The 27,267-nt window shown below is 34.0% G+C and overlaps 1 protein-coding gene across 5 annotated transcripts in view; it reads left to right on the top strand.

Moving 5' to 3' along the window:
• LOC143258481 (follistatin-like) overlaps positions 1-3,174 on the top strand; it is a 63,534-nt gene extending 60,360 nt beyond the window's left edge. For 2 of the 5 annotated variants that reach the window (XM_076517529.1, XM_076517526.1), the window contains exon 7: positions 2,923-3,174. In XM_076517529.1, the coding sequence (XP_076373644.1) occupies positions 2,923-2,981 (59 nt within the window). In that variant the 3' untranslated portion in view covers positions 2,982-3,174. The other 3 variants (XM_076517525.1, XM_076517524.1, XM_076517527.1) reach the window with 3 other exon arrangements.
• The last annotated feature ends 24,093 nt before the right edge of the window (positions 3,175-27,267 follow it).

Raw genomic sequence — 27,267 nt, 5'->3', positions numbered from 1 at the left:
TGTAAACAAAATTCAAAAGTGCCGATTCAATATATCAGAACAATCATAGAGACACTCTACAAGACATAAAGGTATGTGAGATCGTTGATACAGATGGCAATCCATACCCACTAGTTTATCACCTCCATTTGAAATTCAAAAATCGTTCATTTCCTGTTCTCCAGATCTCACCATGTCGGAAATCACTCTACAAACTTACCTTTGATTCATCTGGAAATCAAAAAGTTGGTCATTCTACCATTGCCCCAACAAAGATGTTTATGACATTATCTTAATGAATAAACAAATTATAGGTTTTCGAGAAGAGAACCCAATCTTGCGAGGTCGGTTTCTATTAGTTTTGCAGATATTCGTACGCCAAAGTCAGGTACGGTTTCTTGAATGTAGGTGCGTTTTTTATTCCCATATCCTTCCTAGCTTCAGGACTAGCATAAACAGTTTCTGTGCCTAAAAATTATATCCTTATCCAATTTAATACACTAGGTGACACTCCAAGCCAAGACGCAACTTGTATCTGCCTGGAATCTTCTAACTTCTCTTAAATTAAACAGCTCTCTAAATGTAATCTATTGCTCATGTTTATTTTGAAGACAGTACAATTGGTTCCATTACATAAAGGTGTACTTAGGACGTCAGTATGTTGAATGACATGAATTGAAAGTTTCCTACTTTTACAACTGTTTTGGATACTGCTACAACGATTATTTCTTCAGGTAACATGCAAATATAATTTCAAACATCATTAAACTACAATCTCTCGTTGCCACTCTTTTGTTTTGCTTTATAAGTTATGAGCTTACAGTGTAAAATCCAGGGTTTGATTAGTTGCAGTGAATACAGCAGATAGCCCATTGTGGCTTTACTCTAAAACAAATAACGATGTTTTTCATTTTTATTTTTATTAAATGAAAAGTGTTCTTTTTATGTGTGTGTGTATTTTTTTTTCCGTAAGATTAACCGCCATTTTATACTTTAGATATTGATAAAGCGTAAATACATAAACACTAAAATTCGTAGACATAATCGTTATGAAACAATTTTAAGCTATTACGCTTTTCTGATTATTTTTATTATATGAAAATATTTGCAGTTATACGATGTTTAAAGGAACCTGATTGTGGCTTATTCTAAATACTGAATATGTATAAATCTTGTAATTGTAACTTGTACAGTGAAGGTACTGTTCAATTTTATGTTTATCTTTAATTGTATAGAGATATAAAATTCTCTTGTAGAAAGTTTAACTCGTTATTTTATTTCTTACCTGTTCATCAACAATATATTGTAGGCTGAACTTTGCAGATTTGGTTTTTGATAGATTCGCAACTACATTTTACTCTATCGTTTTTCAGACTGTTTTATGTAAAAACTATATTTACATGTACGACTTTGTAGTTTTTTAATATAATTTTTCAAATATCAACATTACGTTTCAGCTGAAATAATTTTCTTACAACATCAAGTGTTTGCTACATGTCTAATGAGGAAATTAAAACTGGAATTTAAAACTTTGTTAGTAGTACAAGTAATAATAATAAAATCGTCTTATTTAGGTCGTTTAAATTGTGATACAATAAGAATAAGTATTAAAAAACACGCAGTATTTAATAATAATAAAGTTATAAAGTGTTTTTCTGTAGACCGATTGCTTTCCTGCGGTTGGTGGTTCGAAATCAGAAACGTTGCAACGCTACCCATACTACCCACAGAATAAATATCAAGTACAGTACTTCATAATTGGATGGAAGATAGTCGGTGCTAAACGTCTTTAATTTGTAAATAAATAACAAGTAAAACAGTATTTTTAGTCAATATTTCGCTAGAACTTAACCAGTAATGAAAAAGGATGTGAGACTATTTATTGCTAATCTAAACAACAAAAATCAGTCGATTTAATTTATTTTTTCGTTTTTATTACAATATTAACCCAAGGTTCCGCATGTAATTAAAAGAAGTAAAAACGGGTTTACTTTTCATCTAACGAAATTTTTATTTGTATTTTTCAACACGATGATGACGCACCTTTCATTCTGGTATTATATTTTCAAGTTTATAGTGACTTAGGGGCCAGTCTGGTTTCATATTTCTAGTCGAATGATGTAAAAACTAGTATGATTAGGTAGCATCCAGCCAGTTTATTTGGAACTATTTATTGCTTTACTTTATCTGGACGTAATGTGGGTAAAGGTCAGGATTCACATGTTCAATATGAGGCGTGTTTTACACATTTAAATTTCATGATATGGAAGTCAATCAGGTATCATTTTTCTTATACACGAGATAGAAACCTATGTAGTTTCAATGTTTCAAGTAGAACAATACCATTTAATCATGTCATTTTATAAACATTTCCATTACATTAACTGTGTCTTTATTCCTAGTGTTCAAAATTTGTGTGAAAAATGTGAAATATAGAAAAGAATGCTCATGATTTAATTTAATTTTTGAATGAATTAGAAATAAGTCCAACTATTTTTGCTAGCAACTATACACTTTTAGAAATTTTTTGATTTGTTTTTGTTCAATTGAATGGAAACGGGTAAGTTAAAGTGTCAATAATCGTGTTCTATCAATCATTAGATTTTAAATGTATTTGAGTAAATGATATGTGATTTTTTGTATTAGTTGTACCTTATTACATGTAAACATAGACACATGACTTATTTTTTGAAACCTGTTTTAACACTATTTTTATTAAAGAAGAAAAGATCTTCAGTTAAATTTTACAAAATTATTATTTTTTTCAATACTGAGTTTATCCTTTTAGAATCTTAAAGTGAATTTTACGATTTTCACTGACTTATATACAGTAAAATAGATCCTTTTAACAGCAGTTCCTAAAATCTGTATGTAGTTTTTTGCAATTTTTGGTTTTAAATAACTTCACTAAAATGCAAATGATGAATATTTTTTGTATTTCAGTTACTGCAAAACAGTTTTGGATAAATACATGTACCAGTCAATCTGTAGGTATGAAATAGATTTCATCGGTTTCATCTTTGAAAAATGTTTGTTTTAGAAGATATGAGCTTATGGTGGTTGTTTTACTCACTTGGATATTAATAGTTCTTTAATCATGATAGATAAAAATTATTTGTACAGTAATTTGAATTTCATTCTTTGAATTCAAACAAATTACATGTAATCAATAAATAATTAACAGAATTTGGGTTGAGCGAAACTATTTTCTTGTCCATTTATTTGGTATTCAGTATTTAAACGAAACAAATACATGTACCTCCGTTAAAACTTGCTTCTCTGAAGCAATGTTTAATATATAGATAAGTACAGAAAACAGATTTAGATTGCTGAATATTTGAGTAAATACAAAAATGACCAACAGATAGGACCATCATAATTACGTAAATAACCCGTCCAGAATCTGCATATTGTTATCTATATTTCTCTATCACTTCAGCATACAAATTACATACATCTAATAAACCACGAAAGTCCACGCATATAACTGATCCTGTCAGATAAAACAGAGGCATTTAAATTTCGTGCAAGTTTTCTAATTTTAATTAACATGTGTTAGACTTGTTTTTCTTTTTACAGATTACTTAAAATATTGTTGTAAGCTATATTTTTAATATTGTTGGCCGGAGGAACTGCGAATGATTGAAAACGCGCAAATAAAATTTTTGATTAGTCTAGAATACCTAGAAAATTCTAAGGATGTGACAAAAAGGTTTTATTTTATTTGAAACTGGATTGCATATATGAGATAGTTGTGAAATGCACCGAATTGTTTCAAGAGTAGAGTAAGTTGAAAGATAATCGAGGAGATATAGTTTTTTAAGATAGAAATTCCAAACAGTAAGTCTATTTACATGAAGTATTCGTAGTTGTTATCGCGCTTGTCGAATTACTTTCAACAATTAAGTATATTTAAATATATAAAAACGGCTGGTATGAGTAAAGAAAGCACTAGCAGAGGAGCGAACAACGTTTCGACCTTCTTCGGTCATCGTCAGGTTCATCACGGATAATTAAGTATATATTTTAGTTATTTGTAACGCATGCGTAAAATAAGTTAGGAGACTTTTGTTGGCACATGATAAATTAAGACACGCCATAAAAAAAGAAAATGGTGTGAAAATTATGCTTAAGCACAGCAGGTATACATTCTTAAAAAACGTTCTGCAGTTGGTGATAAGGTTGTGAATAAACTAAATATACCATTTCAAAGTTATTAAACTATCAGATTGAGCAATACTCAAATATCAACTGATGCTGCTGATAGTTTAGAAGAACTAAAATGATTAAACATTTGTTTACACAGAATGGTTGAAATAAATAAAGTAATACGTGTTTCAAGTGTAGCTTTAAAGGACATATTGCCACGAACTGTAGATAAAACTTGCAGGGAATAAAGATTCCTCACCAAGGATACTAAAAAGACAGAATTGTTATAGATATGGGAAACATGACAAATGTTGTCAAAACATTCATGGAGTATTTTATTCTAGATATCTTAACAACTAGTGATAAAATACCAAAGAAAAATACTCCAAGGATGTCTTCGAGTGCAGCCAAACTAAAGGAAGAACAAAAGAATAACCAAACATCAAGAAATTGTTTAAAGAAACCAATCCACGAGTTTGTGGGTGTATATTACTCCAGCCTTGGAATAAGCTAATCGACATTCTGCAATCTCAATAATTTCACTAGATTTGATAATGAAAGGTAAGAACTGCTTCCAAATATGAAGAAGGAAAAAAGTAATGTGAATTGCAAGTGGACTTTAGGTTTCAGCAAGAATAAAACTGAAAGTCACCCTTGCATTAAGAAATTTTTATACACCTCATGATGTGTGGATGAATGGTGTCGAGGAACAGTGCAAATTGGGAAAAGACTTTATGAAGAGAAGGGTAGGCGAGCTGCAAATAGCTTTGCAGTACATGAGTAGGAAATTCCTGTGCACTGTATGATCATAACTTCACAGGAGATTGAACTTCCCATTAAAACAATGAGAGCACTTAATGTACTACTAAGACGTGAAATACATCACAGCCTGTTAAAAATAAAGCTACACTTAATGACTAGATTGTAATAGAACTAAACACTTCAGTATGTCCTGATGAACTAATGGTTGAATTATGTGGATTCCAAGAATAAAGACATCATCATTTGGGCCATAAACACTAAAATTGGAGGTAAATCTGGACAGAAATTTGCAGAGGCTGTGTAGGTAATACTTTCAAGGAACACTCGAAGTAATAACGTTTGAGGAATGATGTAGGAAGTTTAATGTTAAACCCTTAACTAAGGACAATTTAACACCTCACTTACAACAGTTTTACAATTAATCAGTTCCAGTATTTACACAGAGTGCTCATGAAATATCAAAATGTTTTTTTTGCAATAGATATTATTACTTAAGCTAAACAAGTAAAATACTTCACAAGATTGATACTGGAGATGCAGCCCTACTACGCCAGTTCGCCAGGCGTCTCCCAGTTGCAAAACAGGTTGAGGCTTTCAAAGAGATAGAAACCCTTAAAAACAAGAAATGATTGAACTGAGCTGTAGTTTATATGCATAATCTATTGTACTTGTGAAGAAGAGGATGGACCTACAAAGTCCACATAAACCATAAAAAAGTGAATGAAATTTCACAAAAGGGTACCTATTAACTGCCAAGGATTAAAATGGATTCTCTAATGGAATAAAAATAATTTTCAATATTGATCTTAAGAGTAAATATTGGCAAGTAGAGATGGACAAAGTCAATGGAGCAAAGAAGACAGTATTTACTCAAAGAAATGGATTGTTGCAATTTGTCGTGTTTCTGATGAAACTTGTAGAATGGACAGCAACTGCCTGCTGTGGAAACACAAGTATAGAGAACAACGTTTCGAAAGTGTTCAGCTTTTGTCTTCATGTCAGGGTGTATGTAAGGTGTTATCGTACTTTTACAGTGTCCTAGTGAATAGTGGAGAGTGTGTTATGATTGGTTGGATTATTACTGTTTCCGGTTGGAGAGAGTTTCTGTAGATTCAACCAATGGTAGCCATAGGCTACTCACCAACTAATACAGAGTCTCTGTTTAGTGGAGGTTTAATAGTGTTAATATAAAATGATTATTTGATTATTCTTGTTGTCATGTTACTATTTAGATTATATAATGATACTGTTACATTCTAATGATTAAATAGGTGTGCCCTATCTGAAATTCCCTAGAAAATTGAAATTATCTATTTGGGTGACATAATTAGACGTGAGAAGACCTTTCATAATGGTTTTGAGAGGCTAATGATGGTTCTGAAGCGGCTGGGGAAAGAAAATCTTAAACTGAATCCCAGAAAGTGTTTATTTTTCCTTCAAGAAGTGAATTTCTTGGGGCACTTAGTCATCAGGAAAGAAAGCATCAAGTGGGGCATTACACCACCTCTTGAGACCAGTTCATGGTCTGTTGTTGCTCCACTTTTTCCAACACTCAAATAAAATATAAATATTATATAGAAACTCAGAGCCTGGTTTACTGAAACTATAATTTAGATATGTCGATAAGAATTAATTTTTCAAGACTAATAAAAGGGCCTATATAAGATATTTTAGGGCAGCTGACTGGATCATTTGTAGTAATTTCTAAACCAAATATTTGTGAACGTTTTTGCCTGAAAGTAATTTTGATCCATTTTTGGTACCTTCTGGAAGAAATGTATAAATATTCCAGTGGCTTTTTCGGCAATACTTTTCCTATAGAATCTTCTTTTCAAGATATTTGACAAAAATGCATACTGTAATGCAGTTCTCTGTGAGTCCAGTCAATGGATTTGTGTATCGTGTCTCATTATTCACCAAATCTACTCCCAAATTACTGTCTTTAGGAGAGTCTACAGCCATACAAGGAGGTTATAAGCTCTCGGTATTTGTTTGTCTTTATATTATGACTACTAAAGCACCTACCTTAGTCATTGAAATACAAGATCCAATAGGCTATATCCTGTTTATGTATATTATATACATTATATATACTGTATATATTATGCGTGAATACAATTTGGAAGCTAGGTCAGATTTCCACAAAACGTGGGAGAGGAACTAAACATGAGTGCATGACAGGATAAACACAGCGAAACAAACCTTTTCATCTACTAGTTGGCAACACTTTTTGCTACTAGTCCTATGGACAAACCGCAAAGTATGGTAGCGAAAAGAGGGCATGCTATATGGTAAATTTGGTTGGGTTATCATATGCTGGACCTGTTAACCCGTATTGAGGTAACAAACAATAGCACTTTATTGCAAAGTAAGCTTTTTTATAAACGATTCCCTAGCTCTTTCTGTTCTCCATTTATAAGCTCGTTTTTATTGCCTTATCCACAATGTGGTTTTTGTACCTCAGCTCATATCTTGTCCTTCATCTGGTGGTTCTTCTCCACCTTATTCAGGTGTAGCCAGAACTCTTGATCTGAGCTCGATTGAGTAGTGGAGTGGACATGTGGTCTATAATTGTGTTTAGCTTTGTTGCTGCCAGTATTTGAATCTCATCATGGATTTGATTTAAATAGGTAGATGGTGTCTAACGACTATGCTAGCCATACCGAGTTGCCCACTGGGTAAAGCTGCAATAATGATGGAAAGGTGGTCAATGCTTCCAATACCCTTTCCTGTACTGGCAGTGAGTAGGGCTGTATCCATGCTATTTACAGCATTAACACCAGAATGATACTTTTCATACCAAGCAGCATATTTGTCTCACTCTTCTTCAAGTCGCTGCTTAAGGATGGCTATTTGCTGCAGCCTGTATGATTGGTCAATCTTCACTTATCCTTTTGACTCTGAAATTCATAATATATGCTTGCCAATCTCACTACCATGAAAACTGCTGGTAGTGCCATTGGATGCTTCATTGTTGTTGGGACAACAGGTTATCCAAACACTACAGCTTAAGTTCAAGTAGAAGTGATACAACAGCACAGGTGACGTTGTTATTGCTAGCTGACCAAAAGTTGATTCGGTCTTCTTGAGTTAATTGTAATGGTGTGGAATACATTGTTGTGTCACTAACCTGGCCATCAAACTTTGTGACACTGTATAATGTGTTTTCTGTATCATTCACAAGAATATTAACCATGGTAGCACTGAGAATAACCCCACCAATGCCTGTAGACAGCTCCATGTATAGCACTCGGCCTATCACCATCATGGTATAGCTAGAGTGGGAATAGTCATTACTTAATATATGCTTGAGGACCAGTCATATGTATTATTATTGATTGGGAAATTATCTTCTGCCCAGACAATGACCAGTGGGTTTCAAGAGTTCGAGTAGTTTCTGGTTGTGGTGTCCTGTGTGGCTGTGAGATCGCTCAAGTTGATGATGTGCTTGTTGTTCCAAGAGATGTCTTCTGTGGGAAGAGTGGTACATCTAGTAGAATCATCTTGCTTTCTACTAGAACCACTGTTACCTGAAATGGAAATTCGACATAGTTTCTGGTGGTGGTATCCTGTGTGGATATGGAGTAAACCAAGTTTATGATGTTGTTTCCGATCATAGGATCACCTGTCATGGTGTAGCCAGCCTGCAAAATCCACAGTGCATCTGGGGTGTCAGAATAGATCTGGTGGCAGCATCCTGTGTTGCTGTAGGATCATCCAGGTGGTGACAATGTTTCTGCCTATGTTAAGATTTTAGGACATGGTGTCACCATCTTTTTTCATCAGTGTTGCTTGTGCTGCATATTACACAAGACCCACAATTTGCGACCTATTCACTGGTGTACAATACAGGATAAGTGGTGGGCAATCTGCCGACAAGATTCTTTTCCATAGAAATGTCACTGGTTTTGGAAATTATTGCAGCAACTGCTGTATCAATGGATGTATTTTATAATATATTCAGAAAGACCCTTCCCATGGTCGCCACGGGAAATACTATAATTGCTCATTATATTTTGAGCACAACAGATACTGGAAGTGTATGGTTATTTAACTGCTACTCTGTCTCATCCAGGATGAAAACTTTCAATTGTTCCACATCGCAGGCACTTCAACTCAGGGTGAGAGAAACTGATAATGATGGTTTCACCAAAGGAATGGCACCCCACATTGATAACCCATGTAGTGTGTTGGTAGAACCATCAAAGACATTGCATGTTGTGTTTATTTACCCATGGTGTTCATAGAGAGTTGTAACTGAGGCAAAGTTATGGGCTGATCTCTGGTATATGTGTCAGCATCTAGCCAACTAGCATCATCAAGGCCCAACAGGGCAAGCAACCCAGCTACAAAAAGTAGTTTTTGCTCAGCAGGGGGACTTAAAGTAATGAGCCTGTTAGCTTTGCTCACATGGAGGGTTATCTTAGTGCTAAAGCTCTTGATGAGGTTTTGTCAAAGGCTAAATCTCCACAGACTTAAAGACCACATCAGTCACATTTTCTGTCAATTGGTGGACCACCAATAGAATAACTCGTCAGCATCTACACTGTATCAGACCACAGTGTATGAGATTAACCACAGGCCTATCCTTAGATGGTCATCATGGTTATCAGTGTACCACTGGAGGCTGAACTGTCTCATTACTTTGAACATGTTAAAGCATTTGAAATATTATGATAATTCTGATATGATGTAGAATGGAAAGAAAAGCCCTTTAATTTTAATAGGAATGCAACTTACTGAGCAGGTGGAGTGTACCACACTGGCAGTTTACATGAAAAATCCAAACATAACCCAACATCCTGGTGGACAATACTGTTTTAACATGAATAATATTTGATGAGTGTGTGACATAGTGACTTTGAAAAGTATCGCCTGCCATATGTGGAAAGTGACAAGCATGAAAGTCCAACCCGATACAGTTCTACCAGAATCATGTCTATTTTACTCTGTGGTATATCACGACAGGCTGTGGCGTGATAACCAACAAACACATGAGCCTTCTATATCTTCCATATTTATTATCAGGTCAGGTGTATCCAAAATGAGATTAAGGCATGCTGCCTCAAGGTCAACAGTGGGAAGCATTTGACAATTCATACAGCCACAGAACCTATGAGTGCATCTGTAGTGACTTTGGAATGTTGCCATGTTTCTAGGGTACAACCAAGCTATGATGTTGATGGTTGAATTTAGCATGTTTCATATTGTTTAAGATCCAAATGGTACTACAGGATGGACAAAGCCAGGTTTCTGACTGAGTTACAATCCCATACTAGATGTGATTCAATTGCATTCTTTCTAAGTTAGGCACTGCATTGCTTACAATGCTCATATGTGCAATTCTTTCCACAGGGAGTCAAATGTTTGATCATTAACCATTGGCACTGGTTCTTACCTCCCATATATGTTGGGTATATGCACTGAAATAGATATATACAAACAGATAAATACAATAGAACCCAGTTCAATCATGGGAGTAAGCTGTCCCTGGGGCTCTAAATAGTTTTCATTTTTTGTCTCTGTGTGTCAGGGAAATGGTCTTGGTGCAGTGATGTGGTGTGAGGCATGTCCCAAGAAGTGATCCATTGCCTTCCCTGATGCTAAGGAGCATTTACGGTATTTTGAAGATTGAAACTTGGCCAACACCAAAGAACATGCATGAGGTAAGAGGATTTCTTGGATTGTGAACTTACTATTGCCATTTTGTAAATATATTTTTCTTTGATAATACTTGTCCTCTACACAAAGTATTTAAGAATTCGTAAAGATTTTGTATTAGTGACTGTGAACAAGCATTCATGAAACTGAAGAAGAAATTGACCACTATTCCAGTATTAGCATACTCAATTTAGTAAGATCTACTTGTTTTAGACACATATGCCAGTGAATTTTCAGTGAGAGCAGTTTTGTCACAAGTACAAAATAGAAAAGGACAGCAGAAATGCTGCAGAAACGATGTATTTCTCAACTCAAAAGGGAACCACTAACTCTTGTTTATACTCGAGACAGATCACGCTGCTTTTAAGTGGTAGGTAATTTTTTGTATTTTATAAGGCCAAATAGCAAGATGCTCCTAAAACTTCTTCTGACAAACAGTTGTTCCATACATTTTGAAAATAAAATTGCATTGAATACAGTGAAATTAATTATGTTTACAAGAGGGTTTCTTGTATCAGAAATGGGAAGATACTAGTGTAAAAAACAACAACTACTGTTTGAACTTCTCCAGTCTCTATTTCCTACGATCTGTAGTACTCTGTCATCTTTTATTTCAATAACCTTCCAACAGTTGGACATTTTACTGTGAAAAAGACACTAGCGTGAGTAAGAGAACGCTTCTACTAGGTTTGGTGATAAGGGTCTGTGAACTCTGCTATGAGCTGAAAAGTGCTTGAAGGAAAAATCATGGGCAGTTACAGTACTATTGTGATGGAGTACCAATGTAAATAATTGCTATTGCTTTGTTTGGTCTTTTGCCACAGTGTAACAATGAAAATAGACACCTCATAGTTGTGATAGACTATTTCACCAAATGGCCAGAACAATATATTGTTTCAAAACATAAGCAGAAATATTTTGTACAGGAACTCGTCAACAAATCTGTATCAGGATTTCGTATTACTATGGGACTATACTCAGATCATGAATGGAATTTTGAATCAGACTTATTTGCTGAAATGTGTCGAATCTTAGGATTAAAAAGACCAGAACAATAGACCTTCATCCGTCTTCTAACAAGATGGTGAAGGGGCAAGTGCATAACTGTTAAGTCAAAAAAAACATATACATGAATGAGCATCAGAAGATGAGAGTTCAAGAGCCCCTACTCTTACTAATGAGTTATCATAGGGCAGAACGTAAAGCTACTGGCAGATCACCATTAACGCTGAAAGTGCCATTAGACTTTTTGTGAAAAGATTAAGGAGCACCATTGATAACATACTTGAGATTACATGATCGAGAATAGGGCAATGTTGTAAGCTATATTTTTAATGTGTGATTTAAAAGTTTACTAGAATGTTGTACTGTTATTCATGTTATGTGTATTTACAAAAAAAAAAAAAGTTAAACGATGGAATCTCCACTTTCACCATTGTTATGTGACTTATATTTGGATACATCTGAAACAAAAGTTGTAAATGCAAAATGTAAACCTGATGTTTGGATAAGGTATGTAGATGACACATTCTTGATATGAAGATGTAGCAATAAGGCATTTAAAGAGTTTGCATACTGTTTGAGCAGCATAGAATTATCTATACAATTTACCTAAGAAACTGAGAAAAATAACATTTTGCCTTTTCTAGATACTTTGGTAAAATGGAATATAAAAGGTAATTTAGAAACAACTATTTATCAAAACCTTTTTTCTTTTCTTATGCCATCACACTAAGAATCATGTCGTACTAAAACACAAAAGTCATCTGAGTCTTACACTTACATTCAAAAAATTTTAAAGATACGTGCAAAACAAGTAAACTTAACGGTGCAATGTTACTAATGAAGTACATAGCAGTGAAAGAGGATTAAACTTAAATATTGTAGATAGACCAGTTAATATATTCACTGATGTAATTATAATGGATAAAGGTATTACTTTGAAATATAGTTATCATAAAAAGGAATGTTTAATTTTTCCACATGTTCTATGTTTAAGTATTAGCTTATTTAAAATATTTAAAAACAATAAATATTTTACCCCATATTCAAACAATAAATAAGACAAATTTGAGGTAATCCTAAAGATAGTTTATATTTTAAAGGATAAACCTGGAATTTATAAAACTGGTGTGAATGTGGAAGTATTGATATTGAACAGACAATTCATTTATAATATGACTTAGCTGAACATAAAGGGTGTATAATTAAAAAAAAATGAAAACTCGGCCATAGTAAATTATGTACAAAAACACAACATAAAGATATTAGAACTAATAATGTCTGTAAATAATCCTTAAAAATAATAAAGTATAAAAAATATATTATTTATTATTAAGTAAAACTGAGGGGCTGGCAAATAATTGTGTAAGAATGTGGGTGGAGCTCTCCTCTAAAAATTGTGCAGAAATAGCAAACGTCTTTCATGACCTAGTTAAAAATATATAAATACGACACTTGTGTCATGTAATTTCACGCTTTGTAACAACGTTGAAACTTTTGGAGGTCATAGATTGGTTTTTAATATTGTCTGTTACTTGCTACTTTAACAATAATTATAGAAATAGTGTTCTTGTGAAGGTATTAAGAGGCATTTTAATACAAATAATATAGAATAAAAACAATGAAAACTCAAAAACTCTCATACACCAGAGTCATACAGAGCAAACAACTAATTGAAGCATTCGTGAAAGCTTTACTTCAATTTAATGTAATCTGGTTAGTATTTTTAAGTAAAATCAAATGAGGAAGTTTGGCTGTGAAAAGTTTAATAATGGCGTGTTTTGCAAAATGAAAACGAAATTTTGAAGTTTTTTGTTACTAAAATTCTAAAAGAGTTATTCTTTTCTAATTTTTTATTTGGCAATATTTTCCTATTTTCATTAAATGTACATACATGAACCATTTCGTTATGACGAGAAACCCACTTCAAGTAAAAATGTATCTCAGGACGGCTGATATGGGTGTTGAGATACATGAGCCATTTCTTGTAGGTATAAACATTTACATTTATTTTATATATTAAGTTTGTTTGTCCTTGAAAAATATATCAAATTCGGTATATGCAGTCCAAGGTATAATAATCTTAAAGGATATATATTACTCATTGTATGAGGTTATAAAACATCATTTCTCCACCACGCCCAAATTTGTTGACCAGAGAAGCATATAGTTACAAACGTAATAAACATAAAGTTATAACAATCGATGAAACTATTCATCTGTAAATTCGCCAGTTATGCTCTCGATAACACTATGTAACAAAATTTTTACTTTTTCTTGTTCCTGGGCAGGAAGTGTTATTTCCCAATTCATTATGCCTAAAGTGAACGGAGAAGACCTATGTTTCTCTTCAAACTTTGCTTTTGTGATGTGGGTAATGAAATTTTCAAATTTACCCATTTTCCAAAACATTCCAGGTAGATTAAATGCTTACAAAAATTTTCAAGAACGTTTTAAAATGTTGTACAACTTCCAAGAATTTTCAAGAATGTTGTAGAACTTAAGAGAATTTTCTAGAACTTTTTAGACCTTTTAAAATTTAAATATCTTTCGGTGCATCTCAAAGAGGAATACAACAGCGTCAAGACCTTACTAGAAGCCTTGAAGTATGATGAGTATGGTAGGGAGATCATTAGAGACTTCAAAATGGTGGCATTCCTGATGGGTTTTCAAAGAGGCTTTACCAAGTTTCCTTGTTATCTTTGCCTTTGGAACAGCAGGAACACCGCAGCGCACTAAAACAGGAAGTACTGCCCACAACCAACCGAGTTCTCTGTGAGGAGGCACAATGTCAAGTGTAAGCCACTAGTGGACCTCGAGAAGGTGCTGTTTCCACCATTGCACATGAAATTGGGTCTTATGAAAGAATTTGTCAGAGCTCTTGATAAGGAGTCTGCAGCCTTCAAGTACCTTCGAGACTTCTTCCCTAAGCTGTCTGAGGCAAAGGTCAAAACTGGTGTCTTTGTTGGACCACAAATATAGATGATCCTGGAGTGCACAGAATTCCCCAAGAAGCTCAGTAGGAAGGAGAAAAAAGCTTAGGGTAGCTTTGTCGCAGTGATTCGGGGCTTCTTGGGCAATCACAAAGCTGAAAATTATGTGGAACTGGTTGAGGCTCTGGTGAAGAACTACAGCAAAATGGGCTGCAGGATGACCCTGAAAGTCCATATCCTTGACGCTTATCTTGATAAATTCAAGGAGAACATGGAAGCATACTCGGAGGAGCAAGGCGAGCGTTTCCATCGAGATATACTGGACATTGAACGCCGCTACCAAGGAGCATATAACGAAAACATGTGGGAGACTATATTTGAAGGCTGATACGTGAAAGTGATTTACGTTACAGTCGCAAATCTTGAAAAACTACTCACTTCTAAACATTTTTGTTCATTTTTGTATAGCTTTTATATAGATATATGTAAATCGTGATTCATATGTTATTTTATTCAGAGCTTATGTAAATGAAAAAGTGCAAATGTGTCCGTTTTTACATAAAAAATAGGTTAATTTCTAAATTTCATTATCTCGGTCACAAAAACAAAGTTTGAAGGGGATAATGGTCATTTTCTGTACTTTTAAAACATTGGCAATTAAGAAATAACACATGCTATCCAGGAACAAAAGTTGTGTTACATAGTGTAATTCATTAGTATTATTCAAAATCAGCTAAAATGTAATTGTTAAAATGAACCAATCCTGGTATTTTCATATTTACTCAGTAACCGAGTGTTTTAACTTACCAACCTACAAAGACAAGCAGTTGTTAATAAGCAAAATAGGAGAGTATGTTTATCTAACAATTTTATTTCATACTTGACACTGAAAGCAATATTCAAAATTGACAACAATCAGCGTTAATTTTATTTTTTTTAAGGTAGCGTGCTTTCATATATAGTGTTGAACGTAGTACATTCATTATAGGATGATAACTTGCCATGTTTCTACATTTCGTAGCAGAAATAATTTCAAAATTAGCATTCTGAATAATTAGCTGTAACTGACAGATTATTTAAATAAAATGTTCAATCACGTTTTCGCTTGTGTACAACAATTTAAAAACAAACTTCATAAAAACTGATCACCTTAATTTGTAGGAAACAGTACTTTTGGTCTTTCACAATGTTACTATTATGAATATATACAAAAATAATCATTTCATTTATATTATGTGGCTTTATTCAAAACAATTGTATATTTCGGTTTATTTTGCTGATTTCAACGACGAAACTTAGTAATTTATAGGAGGAGAACTTATAACCAGCTCCCAGTCATAACTTTCAGTTGATAACAAAGGTAACACTGCACAACAAAGGTTTTGCTTCTTGAACACTGTTGGGTGTTCCTTATGGATTTGTGGCTGCTGATCACGAAAATGACATCCAAATTTGCCCATTACGTACCGTTTCATCGAAATCTTCAGTTTTGTCATGTTTTTCTTATATTTGTGTCCAAAAATTTTCGTTTCTGTAAGAGACCTTTAAGCAATGTTTTGTGCAGTCAGGGCATGTCCAGGCATGAAATCAGGCCAGGATGGAAGCTTGACACTGGCAGGCCAGAGCCAGCTTAACACTGTATCAGCAGGCTATAAAAGTGGCTTGCATACACAGATGCTGCTCATTGGATTAATATAGACCTTATAGTGTGTACGTATTGTTTCAGAATATAGCATTGCCTCAGTAGCACTGTAACAAGTAAGTTAAATGTTATAGACGTTTTACAGGACGATTGGTCTCGGTCAATGTCTCGTCAATCTCGTAACAGCCACGATATATTCTGCTACATTTGTGGCGAGTATACGCTTGTTCATCAGAGACGCTCAATGACTGCTCTTGTGAAGAAAGCATATCATCTGTACTTCAGTTGTAAAATTGGTGATCAATACCAGAAATGGGCGCCTCATATTTGTTGTGCGACATGTGCTGTCTGTCTGAGAGCTAGGTTCAGAGGCACTCGAAAGACAATGCCGTTTGCTGTCCCGATGATATGGCGAGAATAGAAAAACTATGTGACGGACTGTTACTTCTGTTTAACTAATGTATATGGTTTCTCTGCCAAAAACAAGAAATCAATTGAATACCTTATTCTGCCTTCAGCAATGAGACCCGTGCCACATGACGACAGTCTTCCAATTCCGAAACCACAAGAGAAATGGACCTTAGACGAACCAGATGAAGAAACTGCAATACAGGGAACTGGCAGTGACATTGATCTGGATTTTGAACCGTCCTCCTCAGGCGATCCACATCTCATAACACAGTCAGAATTAAACGATCTGGTCAGAGGTTTCGGTCTGTCAAAAGCAAAAGCCGAATTCATGGGTTCGAGGCTGCAGGAATGGTGTTTGCTGTCACCAGGTACGAAAATTTCTGTTTTTCGAAGCCGTCAAGATGATATAACCAAATTATTTGCACAAGTTGACAGTCCCTGTTTCTGTGTTCACATCGAAGGATTGTTCTCTGCTTTGGATTGTGACCATGACCCGCAAGAGTGGCGTCTCTTTATTGATTCATCAATGTTAAGCCTCAAAGCTGTTCTGTTACACAATGACAACGTTCACCCTTCAATACTTGTTGGCTACGCAGCACACATGAAAGAAACCTACGAGAACATGGAAATGTTGCTGAAGCACATCCAGTACAGCAAGTACAACTGGAATATCTGTGGAGATCTGAAAGTCGTTGTTCTGTTACTGGGACTGCAGCTCGGCTATACAAAGTACTGTTGTTTCATCTGTGAATGGGACAGTCGTGCCAAAGAGTCACTTATTCTAGACAGAGCTGGCCACTCCGTAAAAAGTTAGTTCCAGTACAGAAAAATGATGCGCATGAACCGCTTCTCGACCCGGCAAAGATTTTTTGCCTCCTCTTTCACATAAAATTGGGAGTTATGAAGAATTTCGTGAAAACAATGAACAAAGAAGGTGAAGGTTTTCGTTATTTAAGACAGATGTTCCCAAGAATAACTGAGGCGAAGATCAAAGAGAGCATTTTTGTTGGCCCTCAGATCAGACATGTTATGAGTGACAAGCGGTTCGAAGATCCGTTAGTTGGGTCGGAAAAAATTGCCTGGAAAGCCTTCAAAGACGTTGTTGACAATTTTCTTGGCAATTACAGAGCCCCACATTACATTCAGCTGGTAGACAAACTTCTCAAAGCATACAAAAAAATGAAGTGCAAAATGTCACTCAAGATTCATTTCCTCCACTCACACTTGGACTTTTTCCCCGCGAATCCCGATGCTCTCAGTGACGAACACGGTGAAAGGTTTCACCAGAACATTGCTACAATGGAAAAACGATATCAGGGCAACTGGAATACGTCAATGCTTGCTGACTACTGTTGGACACTGCAACGTGATGCACCGGACATTGAATACAAACGAAAACCAGGAGCAAAACACTTTTAATTATGTTGAACTTAACAGCGTATTAGAAACATAAACGCAATTAAATACGTTATTGCCGGTAAACAGTTAACTGTCTATTTATCAGTTCCTACGTGATGAAGCAAAACCAAAACTATATTTGTGCATACCCACCAGGTGCCTGTCACAATCAGCAAAAACTTTTCAAAAAATTGTTGTGCAGTGTAATTGCAAGTTTGTAACTCGTTAAGTGTTTTGCCACTAATTAATGAGAAAATAAATAAAAAGGCACAAAGTTTATAATTATTCACAAGATTCTCTTTGCAAAATAGTAGTAATTATTTTTCCTCAATAAGTTCAAGGGCTTACAACATTAAAAATCACGTTTCAATACTCGCGGAGGGCACAGTCTAGATAACATTGTGTAGCTTTTGCTTGACAGTGCACAAACAAACTAACAAAATGTTACAACTCTCAAAAGAATATCTTACTTTCTAGTAAATTACTACATTATTGTTGTTTTCATTGCGGTTGTTTGTTGGTGTACCCGTATTAACTGAAATAAAAAAACTTAAACAGCATGAATGTAATAAGATGTTTAAAATAAGTTTTGATAAATATTGTGACCACTCTCAATCACTCATCTTTTATCCTCATCGATAGTTTTGCTTTACCATTAATAATACTACAGAGCGAATTCTACTTTTATTTTGTTATGATTTGGTTTACCGTTCACTTATCTTTCCTTCTGTTGTTTAGTTCATACATAAAGTTTTAGTTGTACTAAATAGCATTACCTCACGTTCTAGCTAGAACACGTTGAATTTGACTGTGTTTGTGTATAAAACTGATAACGCTTCTCCTAGCCGTGACGTACGGAATTTAATGATGTGAAATTTTATGTAAATTAGCTATCGACACAAGATCTAATCGCATTGTTTAGCCATTAAGCAAAAACTCTTCCTTAATCTTAAAAGAGTTAGTCCACGAGATATATTGAGAACGAACCATTATGGATTGTCTTTCATTTTACTATTGATCTGAAAGAGGTTTAATTTTAGAATATTGTCTTTTTTGGGAATTAGGTTTTTCTTCTTCAACTAGTTTGTTTTTCCTGATTCCTTTATTTATTGAAATTAATAACATTAATATTTATGGTGTATTCTTTATTAACGTTTGTATCAAGTCGTAGCGAGGCAGGAATTTATTAAACGTTTTTAATTTTAAGTAATTGAATTTATATTGTAATTGTTTAAAAGTTTTATTTTGAATTTCTGTGGGAATTAAGTTTAATAAATTGTTTTTGTTCGACCCTAGATGTAATGACATTTTGTTTTAATTTGTTATATTGGCGCCCGAACATGTATACTTTAAAATAAAGTTCAATAGTTTTAAAGTTTAATGACGAGTGATTAATTTATAAGTAACTTAAATAAGAGAATAGGTTGAACAATTGCCAATTTTTATTTATTTATTTAGTAAAGCGTGACGTTTCGAGCTTGCACTCTTCGTCTGATCGTACACCTTACAACAAAGGTGCCAGGCGCAGAATTAAAAGAAAATGCGTATATAGTATTTGGAATGTTGATCGCGACACTGCTGTGCAAAATTACATCTTTTATAAAAACAAAGCTAGCTCGAAACATCATTCTTCTTTAAACAAGAGAGGTAGCATTGGAGCAAATTGATTTTTGATACCTTTTTCTCTTTCTGTGCGCCAGGAATACTGATTGCGGGGCTCGCGCATACCCGATTTACTGTTATGACTCGTCAGAATCTGTACGAGTTTAGCTTCAAATTGAATTTTTTTTTACGCAGAATTAAAGTAAATTTGTCTATGAAATCTTAGGCATGGTCAAAAACATAAAAAGGGTTTGATCTTCTGAGTCAGAAACTGTAATCAGATCTCAAATCGGTCAAGAGATGACGGTGGTATGAACTAAAAGATTGTACTTAATAAAAACAAAACAAAAAAACAAATAAAAACATTCAGAGTCATTCTATGAGCCGCTCTGCTGTGGCTAGTAAAAAAATATAACTACTTAGCAATCGTTCAACCTATTCTTTAATTTCGATATCTCTGTCGCCTATGCTGTTTTATCTATATATTTCGTCAATAATTTAAGTTCATTTGGGTACACTTGATGCAGAAAATTAACTGTTAACATGGGAGTTGATGCAGTTATTTAGCAAATTTGAAGCCGTTTGTAGCATTACTGATGAAGCGGGCGCAAATTCTAACAAACATAATAACAGATCTACTTGGAAGGTAGACCAAGTCTTCCCTCCCTTCCACCACAGACACTGAGAGTTCGTTCTAATAGTAACCATGAGGAAAATTCATAAACTTACATCATCGCAGTCAACCCATCATCTTTGCTTGTTCAGAAGTTCGTCGGTAAGTCGGATTTTAATGTTTTTGATCTTTTTAAGAATTTTGAAATACATTTCATATGTATCAAGTACTAGAGAATAAATGGGTGAAAACTGTGACTTTTTGTTTGAGGAAAAGGCTCCTAGAGTGGTAATAATTAATGGGTCAGAAATGGCTTTCGAACACTGAAGATAATTTAAGAAAAGCTTGACTAATTTGTACCCAGAGTCGTTAGATACAATGGAATTGGCTAAAGAGATCTTTAATAGAAAGGTTTAGTTTTAACTTCCAGCAAAATTATTTTATAGCTATTTAGTCACCTCTAATTTAGCAGTGATAGATTAAAGAGAATGCAGTTAGCCAACATCATCTACTGCCAACTTTTGGACTACTCTTCTAATAACGAATAGAGGAATCGATTACCACATGGTCTGGCATGACCGGATTCTTAAGGCACTCGATTCGTAATGTGACGGTCGCGGGTTCGAATCTCCGTCACACCAAACATGCTCGTTTTTTCAGCCGTGTTGGCGTTATAATATTATGATAAATCCCACTATTTGTTGGTAAAAGAGTAGCCCAAGACTTGGCAGTGGATGGTGATGACTAGGTGTCCTCCTTTCAGTCTTACACTGCTAAATTAGGGATGGTTAGCGCAGATAGCCCTTGCGTAGCTTTGGGCGAAATTCAAAAACAAACAAAATGTTCCAAGGCTTATACTGATTATATTACAATATTTTTGCCCAGTTTGAACTACACCTCCATTTAGTTCTCTAAAGCTTCGTACAACTAATCTTACTATAAAAATTTATAAAAGTACATATTGCCAACCAGAAGTTTTATTCTTATGCTTTAAATTTACTTTTCAGGGAGTACACACAAATTGCTAGAAAGTGAAAACTGTTTTCCTAACTCCAAAGACTAGTATTCGATAATGGATCCCGGTTTGTGTCTTATTTGATGTATGAGAGTTGTAAAGTTAGGGAAGTTAAATATATTGCTACAACTCTATGTCATCATCAGTTTAATATTACTGAAATAATAAATGAGAATATAATAAAATGGCAACTGTTTACATTGAGAAAAATTAGTGGACCTGGGACAATCATTTGCCTGAATTTTCTTCCACAATTAAAATTTCTATTCAAGAGTTTACAGGTTACATTCCAGTAAATAAAAAAAAACCAAAAACAACAACACTACATTTGGGACGAGAGATTTTTTTTTCTTTCAGGGCGACTTACGAAATTATTAACTGTACTTCAAACCATAGATGAGCGAACAACAAAATTGAAAAATTCCATACAAGAAGCAAGATCCAATATTGAAAAGGCTCACAAGCGACAGTATCAAGCATACAAACGTAAGAGACATCCATATATTTTAAAATAGAGGTGACATAGCATTATTAAGTACACACCCATTATCTCCTATAGTAAATGATATTACCAAAAAAATTGTTCCGAGATCGAATAAACCTTTCGAAAATGCTAAGTTTATTATTTCATTGTAGTACGAGGTAGAAGATACTAGACCAAGTGAAATTATAGGATGACTTAATGTCCCTAATATCAAGAATTACATATATTTCTTCAATGAAAATTCTCTGGACACCAAAAAATATAGTAATCGTCATAAACAGTTAGACAAAACAGAAATGTCGAGTGTAGTAAGTATACTTTAATGTTTTAATCTCATTAAACAAGATTGCTGTTGTATGCATCTCAGAAGGGTTGGTATGGGTATTAACACTTTTATTGATGAGGAGAGAACAACATTTCGGTCTTTCTAGGTCATTTTCAAATTAAAAAAGTGAGAGTTTAAAAGTGACCGTTGTCTTAGGGACGAAAGTATAAACGGGTACGGGATTGTAGGGGGCGATGCAGTTGCATGTTAGATTATTAATTATTATAGGTATAAAGGTGTTCCTTTACATTGGTTTAATTTTGATTTTGGTTGCTGTTTAAGTAGGGCTTCTTTGATTTTGCGTTTATTTATATTTGTTCCCCTACTTAATATCTAGGTGTTTTCTATGGTCATGTTGTGTTATTTGATTTCCAGTATTCAAGAACGTGTGAAGGTGTTTTGTTTTGTTTTTTGAATCTAGCTTCCATTTTTCTGCTTGTTTCTCTAATATAGAAGTCGTGGCAGTTGTTGTATTGTATTTTATAAATTATGTTGATGTTATGTTTGTCAGTGTAGTTTTACATAGTATAGACTTTAGTTTTGTACCTGGTTTTTGAATAAATTTGGTGTTGTATTTTGTTATAAGTTTTTTTTTACAAATATTGACTATTTTTTCGCTGATGTCGGGAGCATATGGTATGCAACAGTATAAGGTTTTGTAGTTTGTTGTAAATTGGGATTTATTGTTGTTGGTCTAGGTGTATGCGTATAATTTGTTCAACGTTTTTTTTATGTTGATGAAGTGTTGGTTTATTTTGTTGATTTCATCGGGTAAGCATAGTTTTGTAGCAGTGTTTAGTTAGTTTCTTAATATGTTGAATTTTTTGGGTTTTTTTTTTTCATGTTCCGAGTCCCAAGGAATGTATAATCCACTATGGGTGATTTTTCTGTAGATTTATGTTTTGAATTTTGTGTCAGTTCTAGTGACCTTGAGGTTAAGGAATGCTGTTTGCTTAGTTTTGTTTCCTGTTCACAGGTGAACTTAACGTTGGGGTGTATCGAGTTAACGTGATTGAAAAAACTAAGTGTGTGTTCTGTAGATGTGAATCTAGCAGTTGTACCATCAACATACATGTACCAGTATAGTGGTGGATGTAAGGCTGAACTGATCACTTGAGATTCAATCCGTGTCATAAAAATGTTGACTGGAACTGGTGACACGAGATTCCCCATACTTAGGCCATTTATTTCTAGGTAGTTTTGGTTATTGAACATAAAGTTACTTTTGGTTGTAGTGAATTCTATAAGGGTTACTGGGAATGTGTATCAATGAGATGGAGTTTTGGATATAAAGTTCTAAAGCTATCTTGCAGACTTCAGTTGCTAGAAATTCTGTGAAGAGGGAGATTACATCAAAACTGGTCGTTAAGGCTTTATGATTTGGTTGATTAAGAACATATTTAAAGTAAAAAAAAGAGTGTTTGAAAAAGGAGTCGGCTCATGTTAAATATTTAGAAAATGTTCACGCTATATATTTGCCGAGGTTGTAGTAAAATGATTCATAGGTCGACATTATGGGTCGTAGTGGACAATCAGGTTTGTGAGTGCTGTACAGTTGTGGCGTGCGTGAGTCGGTCATTCGTAGGTAAGAATAAATGTTTTCTGAGACTGTATTGTTGTTTTTTTTTTTCATTTGTAGTAGTATTTTGTTTAATTGGTTTTCACATAATTTTGTTGGATTTGTGTTTAGTAGTTTTTTTTGTATTCGATTAGATGTTGTTCATTTTTTGAATGTATTCATTATAACTATAGCATTACCTTTATCTGCTTTTAAAATTTTGATGTTCTTGTCTTAAGTTCTTTATAGAATTAATATTTTTTGTGTGAGGTTGTTTTTCAGATTTCTTTTCTGTGAAATTATGTTGATAGTTTTGTGTGAAAATTCTTTAAAAATGTTTAAGACACTGTTTTGAGGTGTTCCAGGGATATAGATATTTTCAGTTCTACCTGGAAAGATAGGTTGTTGGTTGTCTGTGGAATTGTTGTCGAAGTTGTCTTCTTTCTGGCTGTTGTTTTCAGTTTGTGTAGAGTTGACCACCAGTATTCTAGCTAGGTCTTCCAGGCAGGCTTTCATTTAGATGGATGGAATATTTCTGGTTGTTACTGCGAAGTTGAGTTGATGTATTTTTTCATTGTTTAATTTTCGGTCCAATCTGTTAATTAAGAGGTTCGTTGGTGGTTTATCGTGTTGGCGTCTTTTTTGTTGTTGGCACCTTAGTTTATCTAATTTCTTGTTGTGGTGGACCTTTTCTTTGTCGTTCTTACTATTGAGCTGATTGATGTTGCGTTGTATTAGTCCATAAATGTCTGGTTAAAAGCAGCTGGCCAGTTGATAGCCTAGATTCACTTTTTTGTTTCTGCAGGTCATTACGTTCTTTATATTTCGAGTTTAACATGGCTTTTAGTAACTTTTTTCTGTAAATTATGGATAATGTTTGTACACTGGTTAAAATTCTTCGATAGTTTTATCATCACAAAATCAGGGATTAGTCCTTCCTTTCTCCACTGTTGGATGAAATAAATATTTTTTCTATTCATTATTTTTTGATTGAAGTTTCTTAGATTCATTAAGATTGCACGAGTGTGTACGGTTAACAATGGCGTAATGTAGGTAAGTTCAGGCATAATGGAGTTTAAACAGATAACACAGTACACAAAGAAAAACGAAAGACTTAATCGCCGTGATGAAGTAATTCTTTAAGACAAGAAACCCACTTGAAATAAATAAAAATGTATTTCAGAACGGCTAGTATGCGTATTAAGAATTTTATTGATAAGGTTTTAAGATTGCTGTTGTGTTCATTTTTCATTCTTCAATGGATTCTGCTAATGATTTAATTATGTCTCCTGTCCAACCAACTCAAAGAACATTATAGCGATATCATAAGAGTTGATTATGGTAGTTTAGCTAATTTTGGAACTGTTAATAACATTTGCTAAGTTTTGTTTTTTTTTTAATTTCGCGCAAAGCTACTCGAAGGCTATCTGCACTAGCCGTCCTTAATTTAGACTAGAGAGAAAGCAGCTTGTCATCACCACCCACCGCCAACTCTTGGGCTACTCTTTTATTAACGAATAGTGGGATTGACTGACACATTCTAACGCCCCCACGGCTGAAAAGGCATGTTTGGCGCGACCGGGATGCGACTCCGCGACCCTCAGATTACGAGTCGCACGCCTTAAGACACTTGGTCATTTGCTAAGTCAAACCAGAGCCAGAAGTTAGTAAAGTTCGAGCTAAAAATTCCAGAACACGGATTATTCTTTTTTTCCTTTTAAGGTATATTTGCTTAAGCTGTAAAGGTTTGGTTTGTTTTGAATTTCGCGCAAAGCTACTCCAGGGTTATCCGCGCTAGCCGTCCCTGATTTACCAGTGTAAGACTAGAGGGAAGGCAGCTAGTCATCATTACCCACCGCCAACACTTTTACCAAAGAATGGTGGGATTAACTGCAACATTATAACGCCCCCACGACTGAAAGGGCATGTTTGATGCGACAAAGATTCAAACCCGCGACCTTTAAATTACGAGTCGAGTGCCTTATCCATCTGGCCTAAACTGTAAAGGATTTCTATTGTTGATATTAATATATATATGTATAAATGCTATGAAAGCTGGAATATCTTGAAGAAAGTTATGTCAATACATAGTTTATCTTAGCGTGAAGGAGTGCAAGATAGCAAATTCTTTTATTTTGCCATGGTTTTTTGTTTAAAGTTTTTTTATTATTTATTCTGTCGTTTATTCCAACGATAAATATTGAGTTATATTAAAGCACTAGCTTACTTCTAGCTATAACATGTTGAATTTGAATGTGTTATGAAACTGACACAATCTTTCTTTAGCAGTGACGTACAGATATTAATAACGTGAAAGATTATGAAATAAAGCTATTCATACAAGATGTAGCATCCTGATCTAACCCCTAATTAAAAACTTTTCCTTTTACTCTTTGACGAATTAATTCACGAGATATAGTGAAAACGAATTATTGATGAATGTTATTTCATATTATTATTGATCTGAAAGTTAATTTTAGAATAATCTTTGGAGAATTAGATTTTTTCATCTTCTTCTGACTTGTTTTCCCTAATTCCTTTACCTTTTGAAATTAATAGCATTAATATTTGTTGTATTGTTTATTCATATTTGTATGAAGTCGTTGCCAGGCACGGATTTACTAAATATTTGTATTTTTAATGACTAAATTTGTATTGCAATTGTTTAAAGTTTTATTGTAGATTTCTCTGGTTTTTAAAGTTTAATAAATTGTTTGTGTTTAAAACTAGTTATAACGGTGTTTTAGTCTAGTCCATTATACAATGTTCGTGCTAACTTAATGTAAACAAAAAAACTACATTCGGAGATGTATTAGAACAAGCCAAACATTCCTTACTATTTGATGGTGGCTCTATCTATTGATAAGTCCATACTTTAAAGAAAATATGTATCAAATACTCGACTGTTCGGTTTGATAAAGGTCATGTCGATTCATCACAAAGTAGAGTGATACTAAAGTAATTGATATATTTAAATTGATAGATATGAAAAGCTTTTATGAAATACTTTAGTTTTCGCACAGTAATAACGATTTTTAAAGAGAGCTATGATTAACTGGAATAGTTCCAACGGTTTCAGTATAACCTATAAAGTTGATGAAGTATCAGTTTTTAAGGTATTTCACAATAACATTACATTGCAATTTTTATTGGCATCAAATTATATATCATTAATATTATCTATTTACTTGAAAGAACATTTAACCATCACTCGGAATGGCTGCGAAACATTGTTATTTTTTACAATATTTAACACTAGTTTACATTTTATAATTGCATTAAGAAAAACTGAAATATAGTTTTTAATCCTTTAATTACAGATTCATATTTAAAATGTTCACAGTAGGTAGGGTCCATATATTGTATACTTTTGTCCACCAACATTCTATGAAACTTTACAACTGACTACAAACATGTGAAATCACTTTTTTTTATGTCATGTATGTCGGGAGGTACTTAAGTAACTGCCGATATTAATAGCATGTTCATATAGATCCGATCGTTTGTGCTAATGCGAAATCTTCTCACCACTGACACAGACTTTTACTTTGTTCAATCATAAACAAATTTATGAGTATCTTATTTTGCTCCACAAAGTAACCATAACGAAACAAAAAATGTGCGCGCGCGTACTTCATCATAACATATAGTTCCAGTTCTATCATCAATTTATTCTGCCTTTAGTTGATGCAATAAAAAGTGTTTTTCACCTCCCTGCATATTTATTCGATGT

Source organism: Tachypleus tridentatus, chromosome 8 (genome assembly GCF_004210375.1).
Source record: "Tachypleus tridentatus isolate NWPU-2018 chromosome 8, ASM421037v1, whole genome shotgun sequence".
Taxonomy (NCBI): domain Eukaryota; kingdom Metazoa; phylum Arthropoda; class Merostomata; order Xiphosura; family Limulidae; genus Tachypleus; species Tachypleus tridentatus.
This window is presented reverse-complemented; position numbering and strand designations above follow the sequence as displayed.